At 36.0% G+C, this 27,109-nt stretch overlaps 1 protein-coding gene across 5 annotated transcripts in view; it reads right to left on the bottom strand.

Annotated features, from left to right (window-relative positions):
- Nucleotides 1-27,109, bottom strand: part of LOC150082988 (uncharacterized) — a 1,785,507-nt gene that overhangs the window by 1,598,877 nt on the left and 159,521 nt on the right. For all 5 annotated transcript variants that reach the window (XM_090377722.1, XM_090377724.1, XM_090377725.1 and 2 more), the window contains exons 6-7: nucleotides 19,654-19,784; nucleotides 3,572-3,772 (exon numbers count right to left, since the gene is read on the bottom strand). In XM_090377722.1, the coding sequence (XP_090233848.1) occupies nucleotides 3,572-3,772; nucleotides 19,654-19,784 (332 nt within the window). The remainder of the gene's footprint in view (nucleotides 1-3,571; nucleotides 3,773-19,653; nucleotides 19,785-27,109) is intronic.

Here is a 27,109-nt window from a genome sequence, read left to right as displayed (position 1 = left end):
TTTAATCTAGTAATTTTCCCAACACTTGGAAGTTTGCTTCAGCAATCAACCACCTGTAGGCTAAAGGCAAATTTCTGTGCATCTATTCTGCAACTATCTTTTCTCAGTTTGAATTTATGCGCCCTCAAGTCCATAATTGGGACAAAAGGAAGAATCCCATCAGCATTAAGCTTGCTGAAACCATTCAAAGCCTTATACACCTCAATCGGATCACCTCACAAGTGCCTAGTTTCCAGACACTGTAATTTGCAAAACTTAAGCCTTTCTTCATAAGAGCAACCCTTTGTTCCATTCACTAACCTTGTTGCCCTTCTCTGTAGTCATATCTACAGAGTCTAGTCATTCCCACAGCTCTACATCCTTCCTAAAGTGAGGCCTCGAGACCTGTATGCAGTATTCAAGGTGTGGCCTGACAATTGCCTTAAACAAAGGGATAATCACCTCCTTATCCTTGCTAGCAAAGTTCCTGTACATCATTGACAAGACCTCATGTGCTGCTCTGGCAGGCTGTCTGCACTGTTCTGAATAAGTGAGATATGAGTTAAGCACAGATTGGGGTAACTATCCCTTTCTGTTTTCAACTGCTGCTATTTATAGTTATCTTCTATTATTACCTTTCTTCATCTTTTATCCTTTTCTTAAAGCTAATAAGAACAGAGGGGTGGGCAAGGTTTGCTTATCCCTTACACAAATAGTGCTGATTGGGTGGTGGTACTCTCAACTGAAAGTAAGTAACAATAGACTTCTCTACTGGGAAGTGTTACTTATTTGAAGTACAGTAGGATCTGGTACCCCCTGCAAGTATTTGAGGGAACAAGAGTATTCATGTGAGTTGGGATTTCTTCTATATAAAACTATTGTACTAGGCAAATTCCTGTAAGCCATGTACAATTTTATTTGTATAAATTGAATGTACATAAATCTTAAATAATGTACAGACAAGACAAGTCCATCCACATAATGAATACACCTTTAGAGGAAGCTGTGTTTAGGTGTAAGGTTGCATTCACACACGAGGAACAGAAGTGGATGTGGCAGCATTTATTGCAGTGGTTTTCAACCGGGGTGCCGCAACAACATTCCAGGGGTGCCACGTAATTTGGGTTTAAGTTACTTAAACTTATTATTATTTTTTAATTTATATATTTATTTCATTATAAAAAGGTGTACAGTATCTTTTTAATTTTGTGGTGATCTATAATTGATGTTTACTTAGTACCTCTATATAAAAAATACAATTATATACTGTATATATATATATATATAATTTGTATTATGAAATGTACTTTTTATAATTATATTATTTAATAAATATCATATAACATATATATTTTTTAATATATATATATATATACAGAGAAAGAATCGGATCTAACAGGCAGAAAATTGAGTAGGGGTGCTGCAAAATAAAATAAATTACTTAGGGGTGCCGTTATTTAAAAAAAGGTTGAAAACCACTGATTTACTGCCTCAACAAATAAATCTAATGAGACGTGAAAGTCTTTATTTAGTTGGGGCAATAAGCACTGTCATATCCCTACAATGGTGTGTGTGTGTGTGTGTGTGTGTGTGTGTGTGTGTGTGTGTGTGTGTGTGTGTGTGTGTGTGTGTGTGTGTGTGTGTGTGTGTGTGTGTAGTGGCATGTGATGCAAGAAAGCAAGTGTATGAGCTTATGCAGCATCAGCCAAAAAAAAAATCACACCATTTCCTCCAAATGCCTGTGCAGTTCCTCTTTAAATTTATTCAACCTTCCACAACGACAGATGGAAGTTTGTTCCAGCAATTAACCACCCGCTGGCTAAAGACAAATTTCTGCACATCTATTCTACATCTGTCCTTTCTTAATTTGAATTTATGCCCCCTTAGGTTCGTAATCTGAACAAGTGGAAGGATCCCATCAGAATTCAGTGTGCTCAACCCATTCGAGGCCTTATACACCTCAATCAGATCACCGTGCAGGTGCCTAGTCTCCAGCCACTGCAATTTGCAGAACTTAAGCCTCTCTTGGTAAGAGGATCCCTTCATTCCCATCACCAATCTTGTTGCCCTTCTCTGCACACACTCAAGCAAATCGACATCCTTCCTAAAATGAGGCCTCCAGACCTGTATGCAGTACTCAAGGCATGGCCTGACCATTCAAATAGCATGGCCTGACCATTCAAGGCATGGTCTGACCATTGCCTTATACAGAGGGACAATCACCTCCTTTTCCCTGCTAGCAAAATTACTATATATCATTGGCAAAACCCCATAACCTGCCCTGGCAGCCTGTCTACATTTCTCAGAAAACTTCATATCTAACTGCACAATTACTCCCAGGTCTTTTTCATTTTCTACCACACAGTTGGTACACGTTTCTCTGGGATTACTTCTACCCATATGCAGTACTTTGCATTTGTCAAGGTTAAACTTCAGTTGCCACTTCTTAGCCCATCTGCCCAAATTATCTAGATCCTGTTGCAGTAGCACACTGCCATTACTGTCATTAACAACCCTGCCAACCTTTGTATCATCTGCAAACTTCGACATTAAGCCTGATATACCTTCACCAATATCATTGATAAATATACAAAACAACAGTGGACCCAACACCGAACCCTGTGGGACTCCACAAATAACATTAGTCCCGAAGAGCAGCACCCATTGATTACCACCCTCTGTCTTCTCCCACTCAACCATCCTTTTATCCATTGTAGCAACTTACCCTTAATACCATTCTGCTCCAATTTGTACAATAGTCTTCCATGTGCAACTGTGTCAAAAGCTTTCCTGAAATCCAAATATATGATATCAAAATTATTTTTTGTATCCAGTTCCTTTGTAACCACATCATAATATCCTATCAAATTTGTCAGACAAGACTTTCCCTTAACAAACCCATGTCGTGTCTGAATTATTGCTGCGGTCTTGTCTAGATGATCCTGCAATGCATCTTTAACCAGTGACTCCATTATTTTACCCGGAACAGAAGTTAAACTGGTCTGTAATTACTCGTGTCACCCTTCGATCCCCCTTTGTGAATTGTGTGTGTGTGTGTGAGAGAGAGAGAGAGAGAGAGAGAGAGAGAGAGAGAGAGAGAGAGAGAGAGACCAGCCGTAGCCCCACATTATTGTTCTTATTAATCCATCCAGTTCAAATACAGAATTCTTACTTGTTCAAATGAAAAGCTAATATTGCACACATGCTACAAGTTAAACCCTTCCCTATCCATTCTTTCCCTTCCAATCTCATGTGTCACCAACTGCCATTGAGACCCTACTGTATAAGAGATAGGCAACTTGTTTAGAAAAATTTTACAATATAAGATGATACTTTTATACAAACTTTAGTTTGTTTTTATTTCAACTACATATTGAACTGGATGTAAATTGTAACTTGTATGTTACTTTGAAATTTTATTAGTTTAGGACTTCATATCCCTAATATTTTATGAGTATGTAATAATATATAAAATTATATGAAATATAAAAAATTAAATTAGTTAAAATCATCCCTAAATAACAGACAAACAATCCTTTGTATGTTATTTAGTGATTTTAGTTAATTTTTTGTCATAGAACATTTTTCTTACCAGACGCACAATCTTTCCTCCGTTAACTTCACTCTGTAATTTTTCTACTAGTAATGACAATGCAGAACCATTCATAGCACACAATGCTTCTGAAGTTTCTTCCAAAGCTGAAGAATTTTCTACAACCAGAAACTGGCCTAAAGACTTTGGATCACATACAATATCAGAAAGTTTTCTTGTTGGTCCCATCATTTCTAGCAACTGAAAGAAAGTAAAACAATTTTTAATATTAAATTTAGGCAGCTGAAATAAAATATTAAAAAATAAGGGAAGCATCAATGATGAAACTGCATCTTTAAAACTAAAATAAATAGAAAAGTAAAATGTAGCTGACCAAAAAACCATAATCACCCTTTATTTTCATGATCTGAATATTCCATCATAAAAAAAATATATTAAAAATTTCATTATATTATGTGGACTTCATTCTTCAAGCTCTTTGTCTGTTCTGCAACCAACTTGCAGAACAGAAAAAGTAAGAGCAGACAGAAAGACAGAAAGCTTGTTTATTTCAAGGGTAGTATCTTTATTGCCTTGGTAACAAACGTACTTGATAACAAACAACTAACAATTATGGTACAAAAATTGTATATTTACTATTCTCAACCTTCAAACCATCAATGATGAAAAATGTTGCACAATTGAAATAAATAAAGAAAGAAATTAGAATAAAAAGAAAAGATCCCAAAAGAAATGTGCATGCACTTTTGATTCATCCAAAATTAAAACTAAGACTATTGGTAATGGAAACAAGGAGGTTTTCGGAATTTCCATTCATTTCCACACATGTGGAAAAGAATCAAAATTACAATTCACATGTGAATGCACAGTCAATGTTTAAACATTGTATATACTTAAAAACGCATTAAAATGTCTCAAAAATGTAGCTTTTAAGTTTGGCAAAAAAAAAAAAAAAAAAAAAGGAGCAAAAATAACTACAGAATGTGAAGGAGACTAGGAGAGAGAAAATTTACATGGCAAAAGAAACAGAATTTTATCTAGTTCCTCATCAACACTACTTAAAACAAAATCCAAATTTTGACTGAACTATTTAATCTAAAAACACTGCAAATGAAATAGCATATTTATCCCGCTTTGTATTCTGATTGAAGAGACTTTTATTTAGTTTTATTTTCTTTGAAGAAGTCAAACAAAATCAGCAAAAAAAAGTAAAGTTTTTGCAGATTTTTTTTGCCATATCAGCATCTATGGCCACAGTGTGCCATACATATGGTAAGTAGTAGGTTTATTTATTTGCAAATAGTAATAAAATTGCAAAACTATTATCAGAAATGGAGTTTTGTTTTCTTAGGTAAAGGAGGTGGTATGCAATAAACATTTTTTAAAAGGTGAAAATATTTGAAACATTTGTTTCATAATCCAAAAGTGAGATAAGCATGAGTGGAATTTCATTGATGGCTGGAGTGAAAGGATTCTATTGTTGTCTTGAATATTTTATGCATTTGAGAAGAATATGTCTGAATGAGCAAAGTGTTACAATGATGAAACTGTGGGAAATCCTCTGCTCTTAAAGGTAAGCATGAGTAACATTTGTGTGGTCAATCCACAGGAGAGCTAATATTACCTCCTATTGTCAATTTGGTCTGAAGGAAAACCAATGTTTGAGGGGTGTTGTGATACTTCAACACCTGTTGTTGAAAGCCTGTTGTTTTGCTGATTAATTTCCATTGAGACGTGCATTTTTCCCAAATTACTGGTCTATGGTCTTGATGTGGAATTATCTTCTTCTTGTTACTGGGTGGCAAGACAGCCGATTTCACAGCAGTATCAGTTAATTCTTTCCTGGAATTGCCATATATCCTGGAAAGAAGAATGTACTTTTCCAAAGTTCAGTTAAGATATTCAAGGAGGTGGTTATTTCCTTTAAAACTGTATGGGTAATATTCACTGTGATTTTCAGGGCCTGGATTGCACATAAAGAATCTGAGAAAATTATACAATTTTGAACATTAGAGGATTCTCTATACTTCAGGGCCACCTAAATTCCTGTTAGTTCTGCAGAAAATATACTAAATTCATATGGTAACTGATAGGCCAATGTGGTGTTCAGGAAAACTGTTACTATCCCAATATCATTATCATTCTTTGACCCATCTTTGTGTACTACTACTATAGTTGAGGACCTGATCCACTATAGCATGGTACAACTGCAAGAAACCATTTGTGTAGTGCAGATTTTTTCCATTTATGGAGGTATAAATCATATGGAGGGAGGGAGGTATAAATCATAAATCACATATCAAGAAGCAGGAAAAAGTAGAGGGATATTTTGCAACATTATGAAAAGTCAGATTTAAATCTGTTAAATCTTTAGGTTTGATTCTCAAACCTAAAGACTGTTTAGCAGTAGGACAGTTTTGATATAACGTGTGGTAATGAGGAGTGAAAAATATCTGCCAGTTTGGGTGTTCAGGCATAGATCTTAATTTCATATGTATACTTGATCTTAATTTCATACAGTATATAATATATTGTTGTCTTCTGATAAGAAGAGGTTGTGCTTGTATATCTGGACTTTATTGGAGATGGAAAATATGCTCCATTATAGTGCAATGAGTAATGCATATTGCACTATAAGGAAAGGGGTCAAGCCAACAAAGTACACTGGGTCTTGTTGAGCTATATACTGATATTCCATAGTCAAGTTTAGATATTATTAAGGTAAGGCAATCAGCTTCCACTTGGTTACTGAGAGAATCTCTGAATGATATTTAGTTTTTACTGATGGTCTTAGCTTTTTAAAGTTATCTAGAAAGGTAAGCTTGTGGTTAATGTAATTTCTAAGGACCATATGCTAGTGTATACTGGAACTAGTTGGAAAAGCTGAGTGGTGAAGCGTGAGAGTACAAAAGAGCGCACACTTCGTGTGACCATAGTTCAAGCCTGCCTGACTACTAAGTATAGTATTAATGTTCTTGTATTCTCTCTATATTGTGAACTCTTCTGACTTTGTGTGGTCATCATGCAGTATAACCAAAAAATTTATTTATTAAGTTTCAGGTGCGTGTAGTTCTAGTAGCTGGATGAAGGTTACATTGGCAGCAAAAATAGATGTATATTGTTTTTGTGAACAAAGTTGAAAGCCACTGATTTGTGCCCATGAACTGATCTTAGTTATTGCTCCTTTTATTTTATTCTTAACAGTATGCATGTTTTTTGTTTCACACAAAAAAAAATCCTAATGTCATCTATAACCAATGCTGTATCAACAGTGTTTTGGAATAGTGTTAATTACAATTATCTAACTCATTTTGTTGAATGCTACAGTTCAGTGGGATATATAAAAAGCAGAATGTAATATGGATGCTAATAGCTATTTGGACTGCTGCTGCTGCCTCAAGGGAAGAGTTCAATCATGTGTGTTGTCTTGATGGATTCTGTTCTTTCTAAAAATATTATACTGACATAGTTTTGGCATAGCCTATGGTTTCAAATATATATATGTCTTGGAGACAAAGACACATTGTATATTCAGAGGTAGGGTCATATAGGCCATCAGCACTGGCTCAGAAACTACCTCTATGAGGGGCATTCAATAAGTTATTTAATATATCTACCTACCAATGAAGGAAATGAGATAGAGACAAAAATCTTTTTTTTTTATTTTTTAGTGTAACTCCCTTGAACTTCAATACACTTGTTCCATTTTGTTGGCAATGAGGAAATACCAGACAAATAAAATTCTTTGTCCTGTCCATCAAAGAACTTAGAAACAGCAGACTTCAGTTCATTATCATCAACAAAGCGATCTCCAAGTGCATTTCTTGACGTGTCAAAACGGGAAATAGTCATTGGAGGCCAGATTCAGCTGTAAGGTGGATGGGTAAGTTCTGTAAAGTCACAGTCTCTCAAAGCAGCAACAGCATGTGACCTGTGTACTGATGTGTTGTCGTGAAGAAGCAGCACACCTCTGGAAAGTTTTCCATGGCATTTTTCCTTTATGACATCCTTAGGTTGTACAGTAGGGAGGCACCTCCACAGCCAGGTGGGCAGGAGTAGCAGTGCATAGCACATGCTTCTTGATTAGACTGGGGTTCGAGCCCATGACCACCAAATACGGAGAATGCAGAAAGGTCAGGGAATGACCACTGCATATTCCCAGAGCAATATGGCCTTAGTTGCAAATGCTCCTAAAAACCACATAACAACAACTACAGTAGGGATGCATATGACTCCCCAGTGACTGTCTGCTTGTGTTCCAAGTAGTGAATGTACAAAATTCCCTCATAATCCCAAAAAATAGTGGCCATAATCTTGCCAGATGAAGGTTTCATCTGAAAGTTTTCGAGTTGGGGAGATCCCTTGTACTTCCATTGCATTGATTCTTGCTCGGTCTCAGGATCCCAGTGATGAACCCATGTTTCATCACCCATAACAATTCTAGAGATGAAGTTTCAGGATCCCTTCCATAAAGCTCTAAATTTTCCTCACAACACTGTACTCTAAATTGCTTCTGCGCAGGGATCAGAAATCTGGGGATCCACCTTGCACTGACCTTACTCATCCCCAAATGTTCGTGGAGGATGGTTATAATCGGTGAGTATGGGCTTGGCACACCCAGGGTCCTGAGCTGGATATCATCATTCTTCTCTTTCTTGGTGATTCCCTTTTGACTCTCTCTCTCTCTCTCTCTCTCTCTCTCAGGATTTTTTTTTTTTTTTTTTTTGGCTGGTGCAGCATAAGCCTCAGGCTTCCTTGCACCATATAGCTAATAATAATAATACTGTCACATTTCCTAGAGATTTCGGACACCTTTACATGTCTGTCGTTCAGCACGAGGGTTTCCACAGCTTGCCACATTTCTGGAGTGGTCCCTGTCACAGGCCTTTCAGGATGTGGATCATCTTCCAAGTGACTCTCTATCCCACTTGAATTGTTTTGGCCAGAATTTCACCTGGTACTCTGAAGGAGCACTGTTGTCATACAAACCACCATTCTTTCATGAATGGCCTTTGGCCCATTTCCTTCTTTGGTGAGAAACTTGATGACTGAATGATGCTCCAATTTTGGCATATGTACCTTAGGCAGATATTTTATTGAACACCCCTCATATTCCACTGAAGTATTCAGTGGGATAGAGGTGGTGGTTTCCAAGCCAGTATTGACGGCCTCTATTCCACTGTTTATTATTTATTCTTTGTTCAACTTTCAAAGCATTTCTGAGATATTAGCGTTAGTATTAGTAATGGCAAATGATGCAAGAAAGCAAGCTTATAAATCGAAAGACCAAAAAAACCTTCCCACATTACTTGTACATCCCCTCCAATAATTTCTAGTTCTTCCATATATTTATTCAAACTACTTCCACACTTTCAGAACAACAGCTTGAAGTTTGTTCCAACAATCAACCATCCACTGGCTGAAGGCAAACTTAAGCACATCTGTTCTACAACCATCCTTCCTCAATTTGAATTTATGCCCCCTCATATGTGGTCTGAGGAAAAGGAAGAATGCCATCAGCATTGAGTTTGCTCAATCCATTCAAAGCTTTAAATACCTCAATCAGATTACCTTGCAGGTGCCTAGTCTCCAGACGATGCAATTTGCAGAACTGAAGCCTGTCTTGGTAAGATTACCCCTTTCATTCCTTCCATCAATCTCATGAAGAAAATGAAAAGTCCTCCTCTGCTCTTGTTCCAGCAGATCTACATCCTTTGTAAAATTAGGCCTCCAGACCTGTATGCAGTACTCTGCATGCTTTGGTTTAAGGTGCTGAGGTTTGTGATCTTCATTCTTGCTTTGTTTTGGAGAGAATGGCTTTCCATGCTTTCCTCAAAAAAAATTTGTAGGACACTATCATCAGCAGTTTTTCCATCAGTATCCATTTCCTGTTGGTGACGAAGTTTTGCTTTATATTGCCTTGTATCTTTGGTTAGGGGTACAGAGGTTTTAAAGTGTTATGAAAACCTATTATGAAGACGTCTTCCTTGAATTTCCTTCTGTTGTATTGGCTGTCTGTAGAAAGGATTCCACAGACAGCCAAAGGATTTCAATAACACTAGAATTCTTTCTACAAACAACCAATACAACAGAAGGAAATTCAAAGAAGCCTTCTTCATAAAAATGTTTCGAGCCTCAGAAATCAATAGAAAACAGGGAGTTGAATTCAACCAGCAATACTTCCATCTTTTTTATAAGTAAATAGAAGAAGAAATAAAATTTATGAAAAAGAGAAAATAGGCCAGATGTCCAGAGGAGTAGCCCACATTCAACCCCCTCCACTTCCACTACATAAGAACCCTAGATACATGATAGAAAACTTGACACAATTCTATTGGCTATTGGACTTAATCTCTCACCTATAAATTAACTGCTGACAGCACCTCTTGCCTGTATGCACATCAGGTTTCTGGGAGTATCGGCAAGAGCAGGTAACAATTTAATCTCTTTGTATTTACCTAATTTAATATCTGGTTTCTATTGTAACAGTAATTCAAACTTAATACTCTGGAATCATATACTGGGTGGTTGTAAAATGTTTCCCTCTTCAGGAGACCCTAGTATCAAAATCAAAACGGTTAGAGTTAGTGCTGTGAAAGTCGGTGGGTATGTCACATTTAGGGTATGGAGAAGCGATTTGTAGAAGAAAAAAAAATTAATTCAAATTTCTGCCACCCGGGGAAAATGGCACTGCACATAATATGTAAAAGTTGTCATTTACTTCAAGACACACTGCTTATGCAAATGACATCCTCTTAGATAAAAGCAGAAAAGCCAATGCCACCGTCAATAACCATTATGGCTCTAACAAAAAAAAAGAATGTGCTCTTTTACTAAAAGTGTTCTACCAGAATAATAGCAATGCTAATGCAGGACTACATGAATATCAGAAACTTAAAGGTTTGTGTAAAGGACCTTTGATGTCAGTGGGGCTTCAAAAACTAATAACGAAATTTGAAGTGACAAGGAAGATAGATGTAATTCCAGGCAGGGAACGACCAAGTATCGCAATAGAGGTAGTGGATGAAGTGGCAGTTGCAATGGTCTGAATGCGAAACACTACCAGTCAGTAGTGCTAGAGGTGTGTCAAGAGTCTTGAACCTTCTTGGTCTACTGTACATAAAATGCTTCAAATAATTTTACACTGGTTCCCATACAAGATTCAAGTAGTGCAAGAACTAAAGTCTTGTGATCAGCAACAATGAATAGACTTTGCTCTACGATTTCTGGCTTGTATGGAATTTGACGATACATAGGCTCGAATGATCTTGTGGTCTGATGAGACACATTTCACTCTTCGTAGAGCTGTAAATGTGCAAAACTGCTGAATATGGGGAAATTCTTATCCATCTGCTGCATGAAAGACCACTACAAAGTCCATACATTACAGTATGGTGTGATTCACGGCAGAGTTTATAATCGGGCCATTTTTCTTTGAAGAGTCTCCCCCTCATAAAGTGTACGATAACTAGTGCACGGTACTGCACTCTTCTAAGAGATCACATTATTCCCTCTCTGCAAGAAAGGCAATGCTTGAAGACCGTAGTGTTCATGCAAGATGGTGCCCCTCCCCACATTGGTCAACAAGTGAAGGAACTGCTCCATTCAACATTCAGAAATGATCACATCATTTCTAGAGACTTTCCGCAGTTCTGGCCAGCCCAATCAGCAGATCTCAATCCCTGTGATTTCTGGCAATGGAGATACCTGAAAGACAGTTTACTGGTGGCATACAGATGCTTGTCAATTTGAAAGCAAGCATCAAACAGCATGTAGCCAACATCCCCAATGACTTAATTGCGAAACTTAATTGCAAAGCTATGTGAAACTGTATCGCATGCAGTCCTCCATTTTCTGAATGTCATCTCAAGTGAAGGAAAGCACACAGAACAATATCTTTAGATTTCTAAGTTTTGATATTGAAATCTAATCCTAAGTTAAGTATTCCATCTCATGTTTACAATGCCAATTTCTACCCTGGTGGTGGAAATTTGAACTAATTTTTTTTTCTTCTACAAATTGCTTCCCCATACCCTAAATGATATATCCACCAATTTTCACAGTGCTATCTCTAACTGTTTTTGACACTAGGGCCTTCTGAATAGGGAAACTTATTTTATAACCACCTGGTATTTGTAATTGAAATTGCAACATTAATTTTTATTGTAATATTAGTAATTGTAATATTGGCAATTGTAATATTGACAATTGTAATATTGTAATACTGTATATTCAAATTTGTAACCCTTTATATTTTCTGTTTCCCCAACAGCATGGCCTGATGACGGGTATCAGTAAGATGCCTGAAACGTCACCATCTTAATGTATAGTAGTTTAGGCGAATAGCTTAATAAACTATATTATTAATTTCACGTGGTATATGAGTAGCATTAAATATAATAATAATCTTAATAGAAAACAACCATGTAACATCCTTCCCCAACTATATCATATTAACTTTGCTTTTGCTTTCTGGTTTATGATATATGAGTAGTATTAAATATAATAATAATCTTAATAGAAAACAACCATCTTACATCCTTCCCCAACTATATCATATTAACTTTGCTTTTCTGGTTTATGATATATGATTTGTCTTACTTAATTCAAATATTCAAGAGTTAAAAGACTTGTGAAATGAAGGAAAAATATATTTACACTTCATGAAGCATACTAGATAATCACTGTGAAATGGCACTGTGGTCATTTTTAGAGCTTGGCTCTCAGGGTCAGGAAGTCAGCACAAGATCGACTCAGGGCAATAGTATGGGACAAAATTTATACTTACACACACACTCTCTCTCTCTCTCTCTCTCTCTCTCTCTCTCTCTCTCTCTCTCTCTGAGCACTTGTGTGCAACTCTTTTAACCTGAAATGGAAAATGAAACTGTAATAGAAGTAGAAACCACCAGCAATCTAGGAGCACATGAGAAAATGCTTGTAATTATAAGGAGTGTATCATGGAAGTGAAAAGGCATAATGTACAAAACTTAATTTGGCTATATAATAATACCAGTTGTACTGAAAACAAATTAAATAAATTTGAGCTTTTGATCAAGTCAGCTAATGCTGTTGTAGATGTGTAGTGAAACATGGTGCCACTTGGATATACAAGATGACAAATATCATTTCACTGAATATTGTATTCAAGAGGAACAGATAGGTGGGAGAATGATGCTGCTCATCAAAAACTGCCAAAAGGTAAAAGGATATTCCCTGAGTCTGATCAAAGTAATACAGACGTTGAGCCTGTATGGTGTGAAATGGCTTGCCTTAAAAAGGAGGTTGATGGCTGGAGTATGAATGACTAGGAGAATAACTTGCATTCATCACTGTTACACCTCATATTTCCACCTATTTGCTTAATTCATCAAAATCCTTTTGAAGCAGCATGCCCTGATTACTGGCATTAACCACTGTGCCCACCTTTGTAACACCAAACTTGGATTTTAAACTTGAAATACCTCATCAGTATCATCAAATATTAGAAGCAGTAAGAGGTCCAACACCAACTTCCACAGAATTCCCCCACTTCACATTAGACTATGAAGGGGAGTGGCCATTTATACCTACTTTTTGTTTCTTACCACTTAATTGTCTGTTTATACACACAAAATTGCTCCTAATAACACACACACACACACACACACACACACACACACACACACACACACACACACACACACACACACACACACACACACACACACACACACACACACACACACACAGAGAGAGAGAGAGAGAGAGAGAGAGAGAGAGAGAGAGAGAGAGAGAGAGAGAGAGAGAGAGAGAGAGAGAGAGAGAGAGAGAGAGAGATCAAATCACAATAATCATTATTTGACACAATATCAAAGGTTTCACTGAAATGTAAGCATATAATTATTCAAAATTATTCTTTGCATCAAGTTTCTTTGTGAAAACCTTATAGATCAGATAAAACAAACTCTGTCAGAGGGGATGTTCAGATGAGTGTGTTTTTTTTTTCCCTTTTTTAATGACGCTCTATAAGCTTGCTACCTTGCATCATTCTCCACTACTAATACATGATGAATCACTGCTGATAACCACATCATGAATGTTTCTCTCCATCCCTCCTGTCATGACTTGTTACATTATGGCCTTATCTGCCAATACACCACAAAACAACGACCAACCAACCAAATACAAAGTGAATCATCCAGCAAATCAAGAAATATTTTCCTGCAGTGTGATTTGCTGACTCACAAGTTCCAATTAATGTCTGAAAAGTTAAAATCCCCATGATAAGACATTCTAATTGTCTGGCCCACTCTTTTGTTGTCTAGTTTTTCATTATACTCATCACATCCATTTGGCCTATTATCGACTCCTGTTCTCCTTTTTGTTTTCCCACTGTTCACACCAGACTGACTCAATATTACACTGGCAACCAATGTCCACTGGTCATACCATTTTATAGTCTATGCTTCTTAACCAAAAGCATGACTTTCTCTACCTCCCTCCTGTCATGGCTTGTTACATTATGGCCTTAGTTGCCAATGCACCATAAAACAACAACCAACTAACCAACCCCCTGCCATGTCTACCCTTTCTCAACACATTATAATCAACATATTCTAATTTAGCATCTGCAATATCAGAGTGACAGCATGTTTCTTTTATACCTGTATAAAATTTGATGACTTAACTAATATTTCATATTCGTCAAATTTATTGGTCATACTTCTAGCATTAGCATATAAGCAAGTAGATGTGTAATTTTGTGATTTTAGTAATTGTTATATGGCCGACGTAATTGTTTGTTCTATGTGGACTCTCATAAAGCCATGCAATCTCTCACCAAACATAGTTAATATTTTTTTCTATTTAAATAGTTCTTTTGTAGACTACAATATTTCTGATGCTAGACTGGCAGTTTCTTTCAGATAAAAACATAAGTAAATACTTAAGTTTCTCTTCTATCAGCTCTTTCTACAGTGAATGTTCAGGCAACTTTTATTATCTCAGATACTAATCTATTGACCAATAATTGCTCTTTGGATGCGTTCCATCTTATTTTGTTTCACTGACATTAAAGACAACTAAATTCATGTTTGAAAAGGAGACAGAATTTTTCAGCTTGTCTTAGCCATAAGGGAGAAATGGGAAGAGTTTTTTTTTTTTTTTGGTTTTTTTTTTGGCTAATGCTGTATAAGCTTGCTTTCTTGCATCATATGCCTCAACTAATGCTAATGCGTGTTCAAATCATATCTATGCAACATTGAAAGATGAATAAATAAAAGAATTCAAAAGTTTCAATAAGCATCAATTTTTCACACTATGTTTTTGGGGAATATGATATCTGCAGGTCTTCAATTATGTAGAATAGGCCTTACTACAGATAATATATTAGGATATTTGATTCTGGGCTTGCTTTTTCTGATATCCCTAATATTTTTGTCATGCAGAAATAGCAATCATCAGTGAAATTGTGTAGCTTTCACCACACCACAAGAACAGCAAACATCATAAAGTACTTTTAATTTTTTCAGTTAGCCACATCATCAGATTTGTAGTATAAGTTATAGAGAGCACATATGTGGAGCACACGTTTTGTCCTGATCACTAATCTTGCAACTAAAATACAAAGAATATGCACGGTTGGTAATACCGTAGATTTTCGTCCTCTGAGTTTTTGTTGTAAACTGCTCATACACATAGCAGAAACTGTCAGGGTTCAGACATTTCCTTTGTTTCTGCTTAAAACATTTTAACAATACAATGCTAAGCAATAGATGTGCAGATAAACTATATATGTAATCACACTACAAATGTCTTTCCAATACTGAAAGAGTAAGAGGTGGGAGGTAGACAGACAAGGTCAAACATATTAGTCCTCCCAAACATTACTGCACATGCACAAATAATGATTTGGTGGTAATACAAAGGATAAGTGTCATATCTACTTTCCTAAATTTAATAAGATATATACATAATGGGTAGACACAACCTGTATATGTAGAAATTGATATGATGTGAAATTTTTAGAATTATGTACAAATGTCTTATTATATCTTCTTCAAGAGGAGTGTTTCCATTTACAATGGGTTTCCTCAGCCTACAAGTTATTTCTTGTTAGGAATTTTTTCCCGCCATAAAGTGCGGTTCAAGGTGTCTTGGTCGGTTAAGCCTTGGGTTGTCATGCACTCCCGTACTCCATCCATTCATGTCCTCCTAGGTCTTCCTCTTCTCCTTCTTCCAGGAGGTATCCATTCCAGGATAGCCTTTGGATATCTGTTTTCTTGCATCCGTTTTACATGTCCATGCCATGTTAGACGCTTTTCTTTGATGGTGTCAATAATAGTCTTTTTCACTTCGATTTTTTCCCTTATGTCTTCATTCCGTTTTCTGTCTCTTCTAGAAGTTCCTGCTGAGCATCTCCAAAAATCCATTTCTGTGGAGAGCAATTTGTTTTCCGCTCGCCTATTCAATGTCCAGGGTTCTGCTCCATACAATAGAAGAAGTTTGAAATATAAGTTTCTTTGTTTTATTTAGGATATTTTTGCTCCACAGAACAGAGTTTAACATGCCGATAGCCTTTCTGAAGTCTGCAATTCTCTTATTGATCTCTGCCTGAAATGATCCATCATTTTGTAAGATTGATCCCAAATATTTGAATTTGTTGACTTGTTTGATTTTAAAACCTGCAATATTTAGAACATGTCCTGGGCCTGAAGACAACATTTCAGTCTTGCTAAAATTGATTTTTAGACCCCATTGTTTATATTCCTCAAACAATTCATGACATGCATACTTCGCATCTCCTAAGTCTTGTGCTATCACCACCTGATCATCTGCAAAAAGTAAATTGTGAATATAGGTGTTCTTATTAATCGGCAATCCCATTTTATTACATTTTTTTGACCAGGATCTTAGGCAGATGTCGATATAAATTTTGAAAAGTGTTGGTGACATGCAACAACCTTGTAATAAGCCTTCTGAAGTGTGGAATTCAGGTGACAAAGCTGATCCCACTTTAATTCTGCATCTATTGAATGAGTACTTGAATGAGTACAATGAACAACTGTACAGAGAAATAGAGTGGGCTAGTAAATCGGAATGTCTTATAATGGGGGATTTTAACTTCCCAGATATTGACTGGAACTTGTGGGTTGGGCACTCACACACTAGCAAGACTTTTGTGGGTGTACTGGATGACTGTTTTCTACATCTGCATGTTTGAGAGACAACCAGGAGAAGTAAAAATCTTGATCTGATTATCAGCAGTGATTATTCATGCATTAAGAATCTGCAGTTAAAGTAACCACTAGGTGGCAGTGATCACAGCATACTGATATGGGATTTACTCAAAGATGTAACTACCATCAGCGGTAAAAGGAAGGGTTTTTACATTTGTAAAGAGGACTAGAGTGGTCTCAGATATTTTTTAAATTCTATACAATGGAACCTACTGATGATGTTACCAACAGTAAATTCTAAATGGGAGACATTTGAACAATTAATTTTGGAAGCTACTAGGCTTTTCATACCAACTAAGAAATACTGTTCACAGTTTAGGCCTAAATGGATGTCAGATGAACTAATGAGACTTGTGGCAGAGAAAAAATAAAATAAATGGGAAGCATATAAATTATCAGGCATCACAGTAGCATGTAGTAGATATAAGCTAATCTTTAATCATGTCACAAAGCAGGTTAGGCAAGCAAAGGCAGATTACGAGAAATCTTTGGCAAAGGATGCAAAAAAAAAAAAAAAAAAAAAAAAAAAAATCAAACAGTAAAGACTTCTTTACTTGTGTAAGCTCTAGAAGGAAGGGGATGAATCAGATTGGTCCACTAGATATCGATGGTTCGATTGTTGAAGTTTCTGCTCAGATAGCTGACAAACTGAATGAGTATTTTGTATCTACATTCACATGAGAAATTCTGTAGGGAAGTGGAGGACAGAAGCTTATCAAACTCTAACAGGGAGTTAAATGATTTTATAATAACTGAGAGCAAATTGTAATAACTACAAGAAATTGCTGAGGTTAAACATAAGGAAGGCACCTGGGGTAGATGGGATCTATCTGGTTATATTAAAGGAGGCAGCAAAGGAAGCAAGCAGGCCTTAGCCATGATTATGATGGCATTCTTGGACTCAGGGGAGTTCCCTAAGGACTAGAGTAATTACAGACCTGTTAGTTTAACTTCTGTTTCGGGGAAAATAATGGAGTCACTGGTTAAAGAAGAGCTGCAGGATCATCTAGACAAGATTGCAGTTATAGTTCAGACACAGCATGGTTTTGTTAAGGGGAAGTCTTGTCTGACCAATCTGATTGGATAGCATGATGTGGTCACAAAGGAATTGGATGCAAAAAATAATTTTGATATCATATACTTGGATTTTAGGAAAGCTTTTGATACTGTTGCACATGAAAGACTACTGTACAAATTGGAGCAGTATGGCATTAAGGGCAAATTGCTGCTATGGATAAAGGGGTGGGAGAAGACAGAGTGGTAATAGACCCCGGGGGCTCACATCAGGTGAGTATGGGCTTGGCACACCCAGGGTCCTGAGCTGGATATCATCATTCTTCTCTTTCTTGATGATTCCCTTTTGGTTCTCTCTCTCTCTCTTAGGGTAACTCGGGAATTTTTTTTTTTTTTTTTTTTTTTTGGCTGGTGCAGCATAAGCCTCAGACTTCCTTGCACCATATAGCTAATAATAATAATAATAATAAAATATATATAATAATAATTAATGGACACCCCTCTTCATAGACTAATGTTATTAGTGGATTTTCCAACAACAGATCCATGTTGTTGGAAATAATGAATGACATTCTTAGAGACATTAAGCGTGAAAATTACAAAAAACTAGTTGATAAGCTGACTGAAAATGGGATGTGCAATCAAGCCCCATTTCATGCACTCTCACGTGGATTATTTCAGACCATATCTGGGAAATCTTATTGAAGAGCATAAGGAGAAATGCCACCAGGATATACAAACAATAGAGAAGAGATACCCAGGATGGTGTGATGAAGCTAAACTATGAAAGGTGACTATATCTGTTCTTAGTTTTGGCTGATCACATTGATCACAAGAAGAAAAGCAAAACCAAGGAGAGTTTCTTTTTCTTTTTCTTTTTTATAACTTGGTATCTACTAGTTGTAAACACTTATACTCTGTTCTCTAAGATAAGTTATAAACAATATTAATAAATCTGATATAGTAAATAATCTGATATGGCATTATTGTTTATTTATTTTTAATTCGTTCTGGGGAACCATAAACTACGAAAAAACTATGGTTGTATTCAAAATCAGTACAATCTACCTAAGAAATTGAAATAAATAGAACCTTTTTGAAGATTTGTTACATTGGGTTACTGCCTTTTATTAGCACCTATCACTGGAAGAATTACAGAAAGGCAACGATCAAGACTGACTTCATCTTGGCCACTTCTGAAGTAAATAAGTAAACTGTAGACAGTAGCACAATGGGCATGCATATTAAAAGTATACATTTACTCGTATTAGGGAGGGTAGATGCATTACATAAGCTGGGTTGTTTTTTTTTTTTTTTAACACTGTGAGACATTATTATTTTACTTTAAAATGCATATCTATTTCTCTTATTTCTTTCTACACACTGCATGCTGCTCTTATATGTGCTACGCAAAATTTATTTTGCTTTGCACCACATATTCAAAGAAGATATGATTTGATTTTATAGTATATTAATATTCTGTTGTGCATTCCACAAATTTTGTCTGAAACAGAAACTAATGCACCTGATAGCCAATTCATTAACTGCATATGAACAATGAAGTTTCAAGCATAAATTTGAAGGATTTTTTTTTTTTTTTTTTTAATTACAAATTTAACAGCAAAGCCATATTTTTATAGTTTTTTTTGTGAAAAAGATGGAGAAAAACTATGGTAGGATGGTGAGTAGGCAAATGGGTTGGGAAAAAAAATTGAATCTCATTGTAACTCTGAAGAACTAGCAGCTAAGTTAATAGTTTATAAAGAATTATATCATTTTTAAAAGATATTAAAATTATAGATTTAATATAATTTAGAAATAAAAAAAATTCCAAAATCATTAAAATAAACAAATATGAAAAGTATTTTTACACATTTATGCTATTACCTTTAGTACATTCACAGAAGAATCGATAAGAGCAACTGCAGTCTCATCAGAGTGGAATGGTAATTCATCAATTAACACTTCTTTCATTTTATCTGGATGCTTCAAGAGATCTCTGACAGGAATACCATTCTCTAAAACAGATAAAAAATATCAAGCTTTCTTTTTTCTGATTGGAACTTTTCTATAATTACAGAGTGCCACATAAAAGAAAAATTCCAAACATAAGTGCCCATATTTATATTTAATGCAATGATTTCAATCACCACAGAACAGTTGTAGTAACTTTACCAAAAATATTATAAGAATATCACATTTGTTAAATGAACATTCTCCTCTTAGTCTCCATACTCTTTGGGTACGTAATGCACCCAAAGAGTAGGATACTACGAGAATATCTATGTATGAGAAGAATATCTATGTAAACTTAGACTGACTTTTTAATAAATGGCATAATGCATTTTAAGACTTCAACAAACAGTTTAAATGCAACAGTTGTAATGCAAGAATACAAACATATATCTTAAAAGATAAGACTTTTTAAGGTTTTTTTATTTTTTATATATATATTTTAAATTCTTGCATTGTCTGACTAACTATGATAACAATAGCTAAGTGGTCAGTGAAAGTGCAGAGTTACACACACCATCAATTCAAATCTACATGATACCCCAAAATAAAGTAATATTTTAATAGCTGATAGGCCATAAACTCCTGTGGTCCTATGTGACCATTTAGGAATATAAACAGAAAATTTAGTTTTTATTTATTTAACTAAGCAGTGGTAATGCATAGCCTGATAGGCCTTGCAGAAAAATATTTATTGCACACGAATTGCAAATTTGGAATTAGTGGTACTGTTATTTGTACCTTCTTAATTGCATCTTTAGTATAATGTGCAGAGTTTTTTTGTCAATTTATATTGTTGTTCAATTTGTAAACTGAAGAGGCCATATCATTTATGTTACGCCATTGTGTAAACAGAAAGCAAAAATCTTTTTTTGATAATGGAAATCTTATCATTATCAAAAGATTTTATACAAACAAAATCTGCTATCAAGAATTTTTGCTATCAAAAATCTTTTCAAAGATCCATCTCATTCAAAGGTACCACATAAAATTTCAAGAGACTACATAAAAATAAGAGAAATTCAGGTAGTTTATAACCATAAAAAGTAAATCAGCTAATTTCAGTGTACTTTCATTCCAGGAAGATGCCACAACAGTATTCTGCATTGCAGGGGGGGAAAAAAGCCAGAATGTTAATCTGACATCCAGTAGAGATAAAAGTGATGCTTTAGTGTAACAAGGAGTGTGGGGGCCAGAATCATCACATTTGACAATTCTACAAAGGGGAGAGGGATTGACATAGTTGGACAAGCTGTGTGCTGTGTGTGTGATATCTGTTGGAATACCATGCGCTGGTCTACGGTTATTTTTTATTCCATCTATGAGGTGTGGCTATTAAATAATGAGACTGTTGCAATAAAATAAATATAATGAAATATTCCTACCTTACAAGTTATCCTTTCAAAATAATTGCCTTGGACTTGTGCACATCATTCTATACATTTCTTCCAAGTACAAAAAACATTTCTGGAAGTCATCTTCTGTAAGCCCTTTTAACACTTCCATTGTTTGTTTTTTTTTCCCATGTCTTCAGTGGAAGAAAATGGGTCCCTTTAATTATACTTTTCAGTATAGGGAGGAGACTAAAAAGTCACAAGGTGTGCTAGGTCTGAAGAGCAGGGTGCATGTTCAACACAGGAATTTGTTTTTTGGCCAGAAAATGGCAAATAGAGAGCAAGTGTCGAAGCATTGTCTTGATGGAACATCCAACCATCCTTCCATAATACAGGTCTCTTCGAATTTTTTTTTGCTCAGCCTTTTCATATCTTCAATGTAGTATGTTTTTCTGACAGTCTGCTTTGGTGGAATATATTCATCCATAACAATTCCTTTTAATATTAAAGAAAACAAGAAGCATGGTTTTCATTTTTGATTTGACATTCTTGCTCTTTTTGGTCTGGGGGATTGTTTTGTCTTTCACTGCATTGACTCTCTTTTAGTTTATGAGTTGTAGTGGAACAGCCAAACTTCATTGCAAGTAATTACAGTATTCAGAAAGTCTGGATCATCTTCATTTTTTTAAAAAAAAATCACAAACTTGGAGTCTCCTCATTATTTGACCTTCATTCAAAATTTTTGTACCATCTTGGCACACACACTTTACTCACGCCTAAATTTTCAGTTAAAATTTGTCTAACTGTTTCTTTGTCCATATTGAATTCTGATGCAACCATTCCATTACTTAAATAACAATCTCTTCTAATCAATGTCCTTATCCAGTCCACATTTTCATCAGTTTTCATAGATAGCCTAACTGGTTAGCCAGAACATTAATGTATTCCACATTCTCCCTTCCTTCTAAAAATCTTTTATGCCATTCAAACATGACAGCTCTTGACATAACAACTCATAACTTTCAATTGGTGTTTTATCTAGATTTGTTAAAAAGTTGAGATTGTTGCATTGTTCAATTCTTTTGTCCACACTGCAAAAATGCAAAAACACAAGATAATGAAAACCTCTCTCATGGCAAAGCAAATAATATGTTGGAATGTGACAACTAGGGAAAGGCACAGTCTTCTTATTTATTAGCCATACCTTATATTATTATTATTATTATTATTATTATTATTATAAAAGGTTTGGCTATATATTATATATTATTCAAAAGCGGATATTGTTGGGATATCAGAGATGTGATGCCACACAGATATAAGCAGTGCAGAATTGGAATCTGGGGAGTACAATGTGTACAGAAAGGACAGACAGGTTTGGTTTTTTTTTTTGATTTTTTGGTAGTTGTTGGCGCATCGGCTTCTGTGGCCATATTGCACCTCCCAAGGTTTTTGCAGTACTTTGATCCAAGCCCGAGGCGGGAATCGAACCCGCGACCTTTGGGTTGCCGGGCAGGTACTTTACCCACTCGGCTAGCCTGGTCGGCGACAGACAGGACAGGAAGGGAGGAGGGGTTATGCTGTTAGTTAAGAAACACATAAAATCTAAAGAAATGCATCCGATTGCCATTGGTGGATAATGCAATGTTGAGCCAGTGTGGTGTGACATATATACAGGGAAAGGGAAAATGAGAATAGGTTTGTGTTATAGGCCTAATGAATCTGATGAGTATAATGAGCAATTGTGCAGAGAAATAGAGTGAGCCAGTAAATCAGAATGTCTTATAATGGGGAATTTTAACTTTCCAGATACTGACTGGAACTTGTGGGGTGGTCACTCACACACTAGCAAGACTTTTGTGGATTTATTGGATGACTGTTTTCTACAGCAACATTTTCGAGAGGCAACCAGAGGGAGTAATACACTTGATCTAATTATCAGCAGTGATTCTACATGCATTAAAAATCTACAGATAAAGGAACCACTAGGTGGCAGGGATCACAGTGTACTGATGTGGGATTTACTTAAATATGTAACTATCATAGGGGTAAGGGGAAGGGATTTTGCTTTCATAAAGGTGACTACAGTGGTCTCAGAGAGTTTTTAAATTCTATACAGTGAGATCACCCCAGGGGCTCACATTTGGTGAGTATGGGCTTGGCACACCCAGGGTCCTGAGCTGGATGTCACCATTCTTCTCTTCTTGGCGATTCCCTTCTACTTCTCTCTCTCTCTCTCTCTCTCTCTGGGTAACTTGGAAATTTTTTTTTTAGCTGGTGCAGCATAAGCCTCAGGCTTCCTTGCACTATATGGCTAGTAGTAATAATAATAATAATAATAATAATCAACTGATGATGTTACCAATGGTGAATTCTAAATGGGAAGCTTTCAGGAAGTTAATCTTGGAGGCTACTAGGCTTTTCATACCAACTAAGTAATACTGTTCAAAATTTAGGCCTAAATGGATGTCCCATGAATTAATGAGGCTTGTGGCAGAGAAGAAAAATGCATGGGATGCATATAAAATATCAGGCGACACAGAAGCCTATGGCAGATATAAGCTAGCTGTAATCATGTCACAAAGGAGGTTTGGTAGGCGAAGGCAGATTACAAGAAATCTTTGGCAAAGAAAAACAGCAAAGAGTTCTTTACTTATGTAAACTCTAAAAGGAAAGGGATGAATCAGATGAATCACTTAACATAGATGGTTTCATTATTAATGATCATGCTCAGGTAGCAGATAAACTGAATGCGTATTTTGCATCTGCATTCACACATGAGGAGTTACTCAAGGAGGGGAATGCCAGAAGTTTATCAAACTCTAACAGAGAGCTAAGTGATTTTGTAATAACTAAGAGAAAAGTGGAAGAGAAATTGTTGAAGTTAAACATAAGGAAGGCACCTGGGATGGATGAGATCTATCCAGTTATATTAAAGGAGGCAGCAAAGGAAGTAAGCAAACCCTTATCCATAATTATGCGAGCTTCCTTAGATTCAGGGGGAAGTCCCCATGGACTGGAGATGTGTAGTTGTATCCCCAATTCACAAAGGGGGGAGGGGGTTTAAAGAGTAACACATATAATTATAGGCCTGTTAGTTTAACTTCTGTTCCAGGGGAAATAATGGAGTCGCTGGTTAAATAATTGATACTGGATAACCTAGACAAGACTGCAGTAATAGTTCAGACACAGCATGGGTTTGTTAAGGGGAAGTCTGGTCTCATCAGTTTGATTGGATACTACGATGTGGTCATAAAGGAACTCGATGCAAAGAATAATTTTGATATCATATACTTGGATTTCAGGAAAGCTTTTGATACTGTTGCACATGGAAGACTGCTGTACAAATTGGACGGTATGGCATTAAGGGCAAGTTGCTACAATGGATAAAGGGATGGTTGAGTGGAAGACTTCAGAGAATGGTAATCAATGGACACTGCTCTTCATGGACTAATGTTATCATTGGAATCCCCCAGGGTTCGGTGTTGGGCCCATTGTTGTTTTCAGTATTTATCAATGATATCAATGAAGGTGTATAAGGGTTAATGTCCAAGTATGCAGATGATACAAAGGTTGGCAGGATTGTTAATGACAGTAATACTAGTATGCTACTGCAATAGGATCTGGAAAAGTTGAGCAGATGGGCTGAGAGGTGGCAATTGAAGTTTAACATTGACAAACGTAAATACTGCATATGGGTAGCAATAACCCCAGAGTAATGTATCAACTGGGTGGTACTACATTCAGGGTAGTGGAGAAAGAAAAGCAACTGGGAGTAATTGTGCAGTCAGATATGAAGTTTTCTGAGCAGTGCAAAAAAGACTGCAAGAATATCATCTTGTCAATGATATACAGAAATTTTGCTAGCAGTGATAAGGACGTAATTGTTCCCTTATATAAGACAATGGTCAGGCCACACCTTGAGTACCGTATATAGGTGTGGAGGCTTCATTTTAGGAAAGATGTAGAGCTGCTGGAACGAGTACAGAGAAGGGCAACGAGATTGGTGTGGGGAACAAAGGGTTGGTGTTACCAAGAAAGGCTTCAGTACTGGAAATTGCACCTTCTAGAGACTAGGCGCCTGCAAGGTGATCTAATTGAGGAGTATAAGGCCTTGAATGGATTGAGAAAGCTCAATGCTGATAGGATTCTTCCTCTTGCTCAGATTCCTCACCTGAGGGGGCATAAATTCAAATTGAGGAAAGACAATTGTAAACTAGATGTGCAGAAATTCGCCTTTAGCCAGCAGGTGGGTGATAGTTGGAACAAACTTCCATCTGTTGTAGCGGAGGTCAGAAACAAATAAGTTCAAGGTAGAACTAGACAGCCATTTTGAGTGAATGGATGGGTGAAATGGGAAGGGTTTTTTTTTTTTTTTTTTTTGTCTAATGCTATATAAGTTTGCTTTCTTGCATCATATGCCCTGCTAATGCTAATTAGCCATATGATACAAGGAAACCTGGGGCTTTTGCTGCACCAGCAAAAAAAAAAAAAAAATTTCTTATTCACCCTGAGAGAGAGAGAGAGATAACAAAGAGAGTCAGAAGTAGAATGGAATCACCAAGAAAGAGAAGGATGATGATATCCAGATCAGGACCCTGGGTGTGCCAAGCCCATACTCACCCGATGTGAGCCTTGCAGAATTTTCATAAAATTCTGCATGACTTGAACCGTGAAATCATGCAGAACAGAAACCTTGGAAAAGAAAACAAGAAACTTGAGTAAAAAAAATATGAACAATGTCATGTTTAAAATATCTGCTACATTGACAAGCAAAATCAATTGTGATCTATTATTTTTTTTCTTATTTAAACACATTCATTTAGAGTGTTTTTGTAACTATTAGCTTTCTGTAAGTGTAGATGTTTCATGCAGTGAATACCTACACACCACACATGGTCAAAATTTTTACTTTTCTCAATTACTTGATTGAGGAAATTTAACTTGATCATAATCAGGAGCGCCTCCATAGCCAGGTGGGCAAGAGCAGCAGTGCGTAGTACACGCTTATTAATTAGACCAGGGTTTGAGCCCATGACCACCAAATACAGAATATGCGGAAAGGTCAAGGAATGACCATCGCATATCCCCGGAGCAATATGGCCTTAGTTGCTAATGCTCCTAAAAACCAAAATAACATAACAACATAACATCATAATCAGGCACATTATGGCCTTTTGCCCTTGCACCATAAAGCCCATAAACAAACAAACGAATACCTACACACTTAAAGTTTCATGTCTGAATTTTGTTACCAACATTTTTCTAAAATTTAAATCAAAATTAATAAAAAGTGTTTTTCATTACAACTAATGAGTATTTTTAGTGAATGAAAAACAAATTATTTTTTATTGAATATTTATTAAAAAAAAATAGAAAAATAAAATTAAGAAGCATTGTAATCTGTTGGTAACAGGTCATTAGTACACTTCAAGCTATTTTTTTTTAAATATTAAAATTAAATTTTTATGTCTGTCATGAAAAGCAACAATACTCATTTTAAAAAAGATAGGTAATACCACTACCAGGTTAAAATAAAAAGCATGTACTATGAAAGATAGAACACCACATTGAATGAATCAGAAATAATTTACTAAATGACAGTTTTCACTTTTTGACATACAGGGCAAATAATAATAAACTAACTAAACACCAGTAAACTCCAAAACAGAAATAGAAAAAAAAATATATATATATATAAAAATTAAATAACAGGAGGTGAGATTACTGCAGTGTTTAACCTTTCAAACTTATATCATGTTGCTCATGTGGAAAATTGCCCTTCAACTCCTATATAATGATCAACGTACAATCAAAGTATGCCCCTCATGTGTATAGTCTCAGAAAGAGAAAGAATGCCATTAATATTTAGCTTACTCAATCCATTCAAGGCCTTAAACAACTCAATCAGATAACCCCCTGCAAGTAATTCAGTTCTGTAAATTACAGCATCCGTAATTTACAGAACTGAAACCTTTATAGGTAAGAGCATCCAT

Source organism: Mastigoproctus giganteus, chromosome 7, assembly GCF_048544385.1.
Source record: "Mastigoproctus giganteus isolate SK-2022 chromosome 7, ASM4854438v1, whole genome shotgun sequence".
Lineage (NCBI taxonomy): Eukaryota > Metazoa > Arthropoda > Arachnida > Uropygi > Thelyphonidae > Mastigoproctus > Mastigoproctus giganteus.
This window is presented reverse-complemented; position numbering and strand designations above follow the sequence as displayed.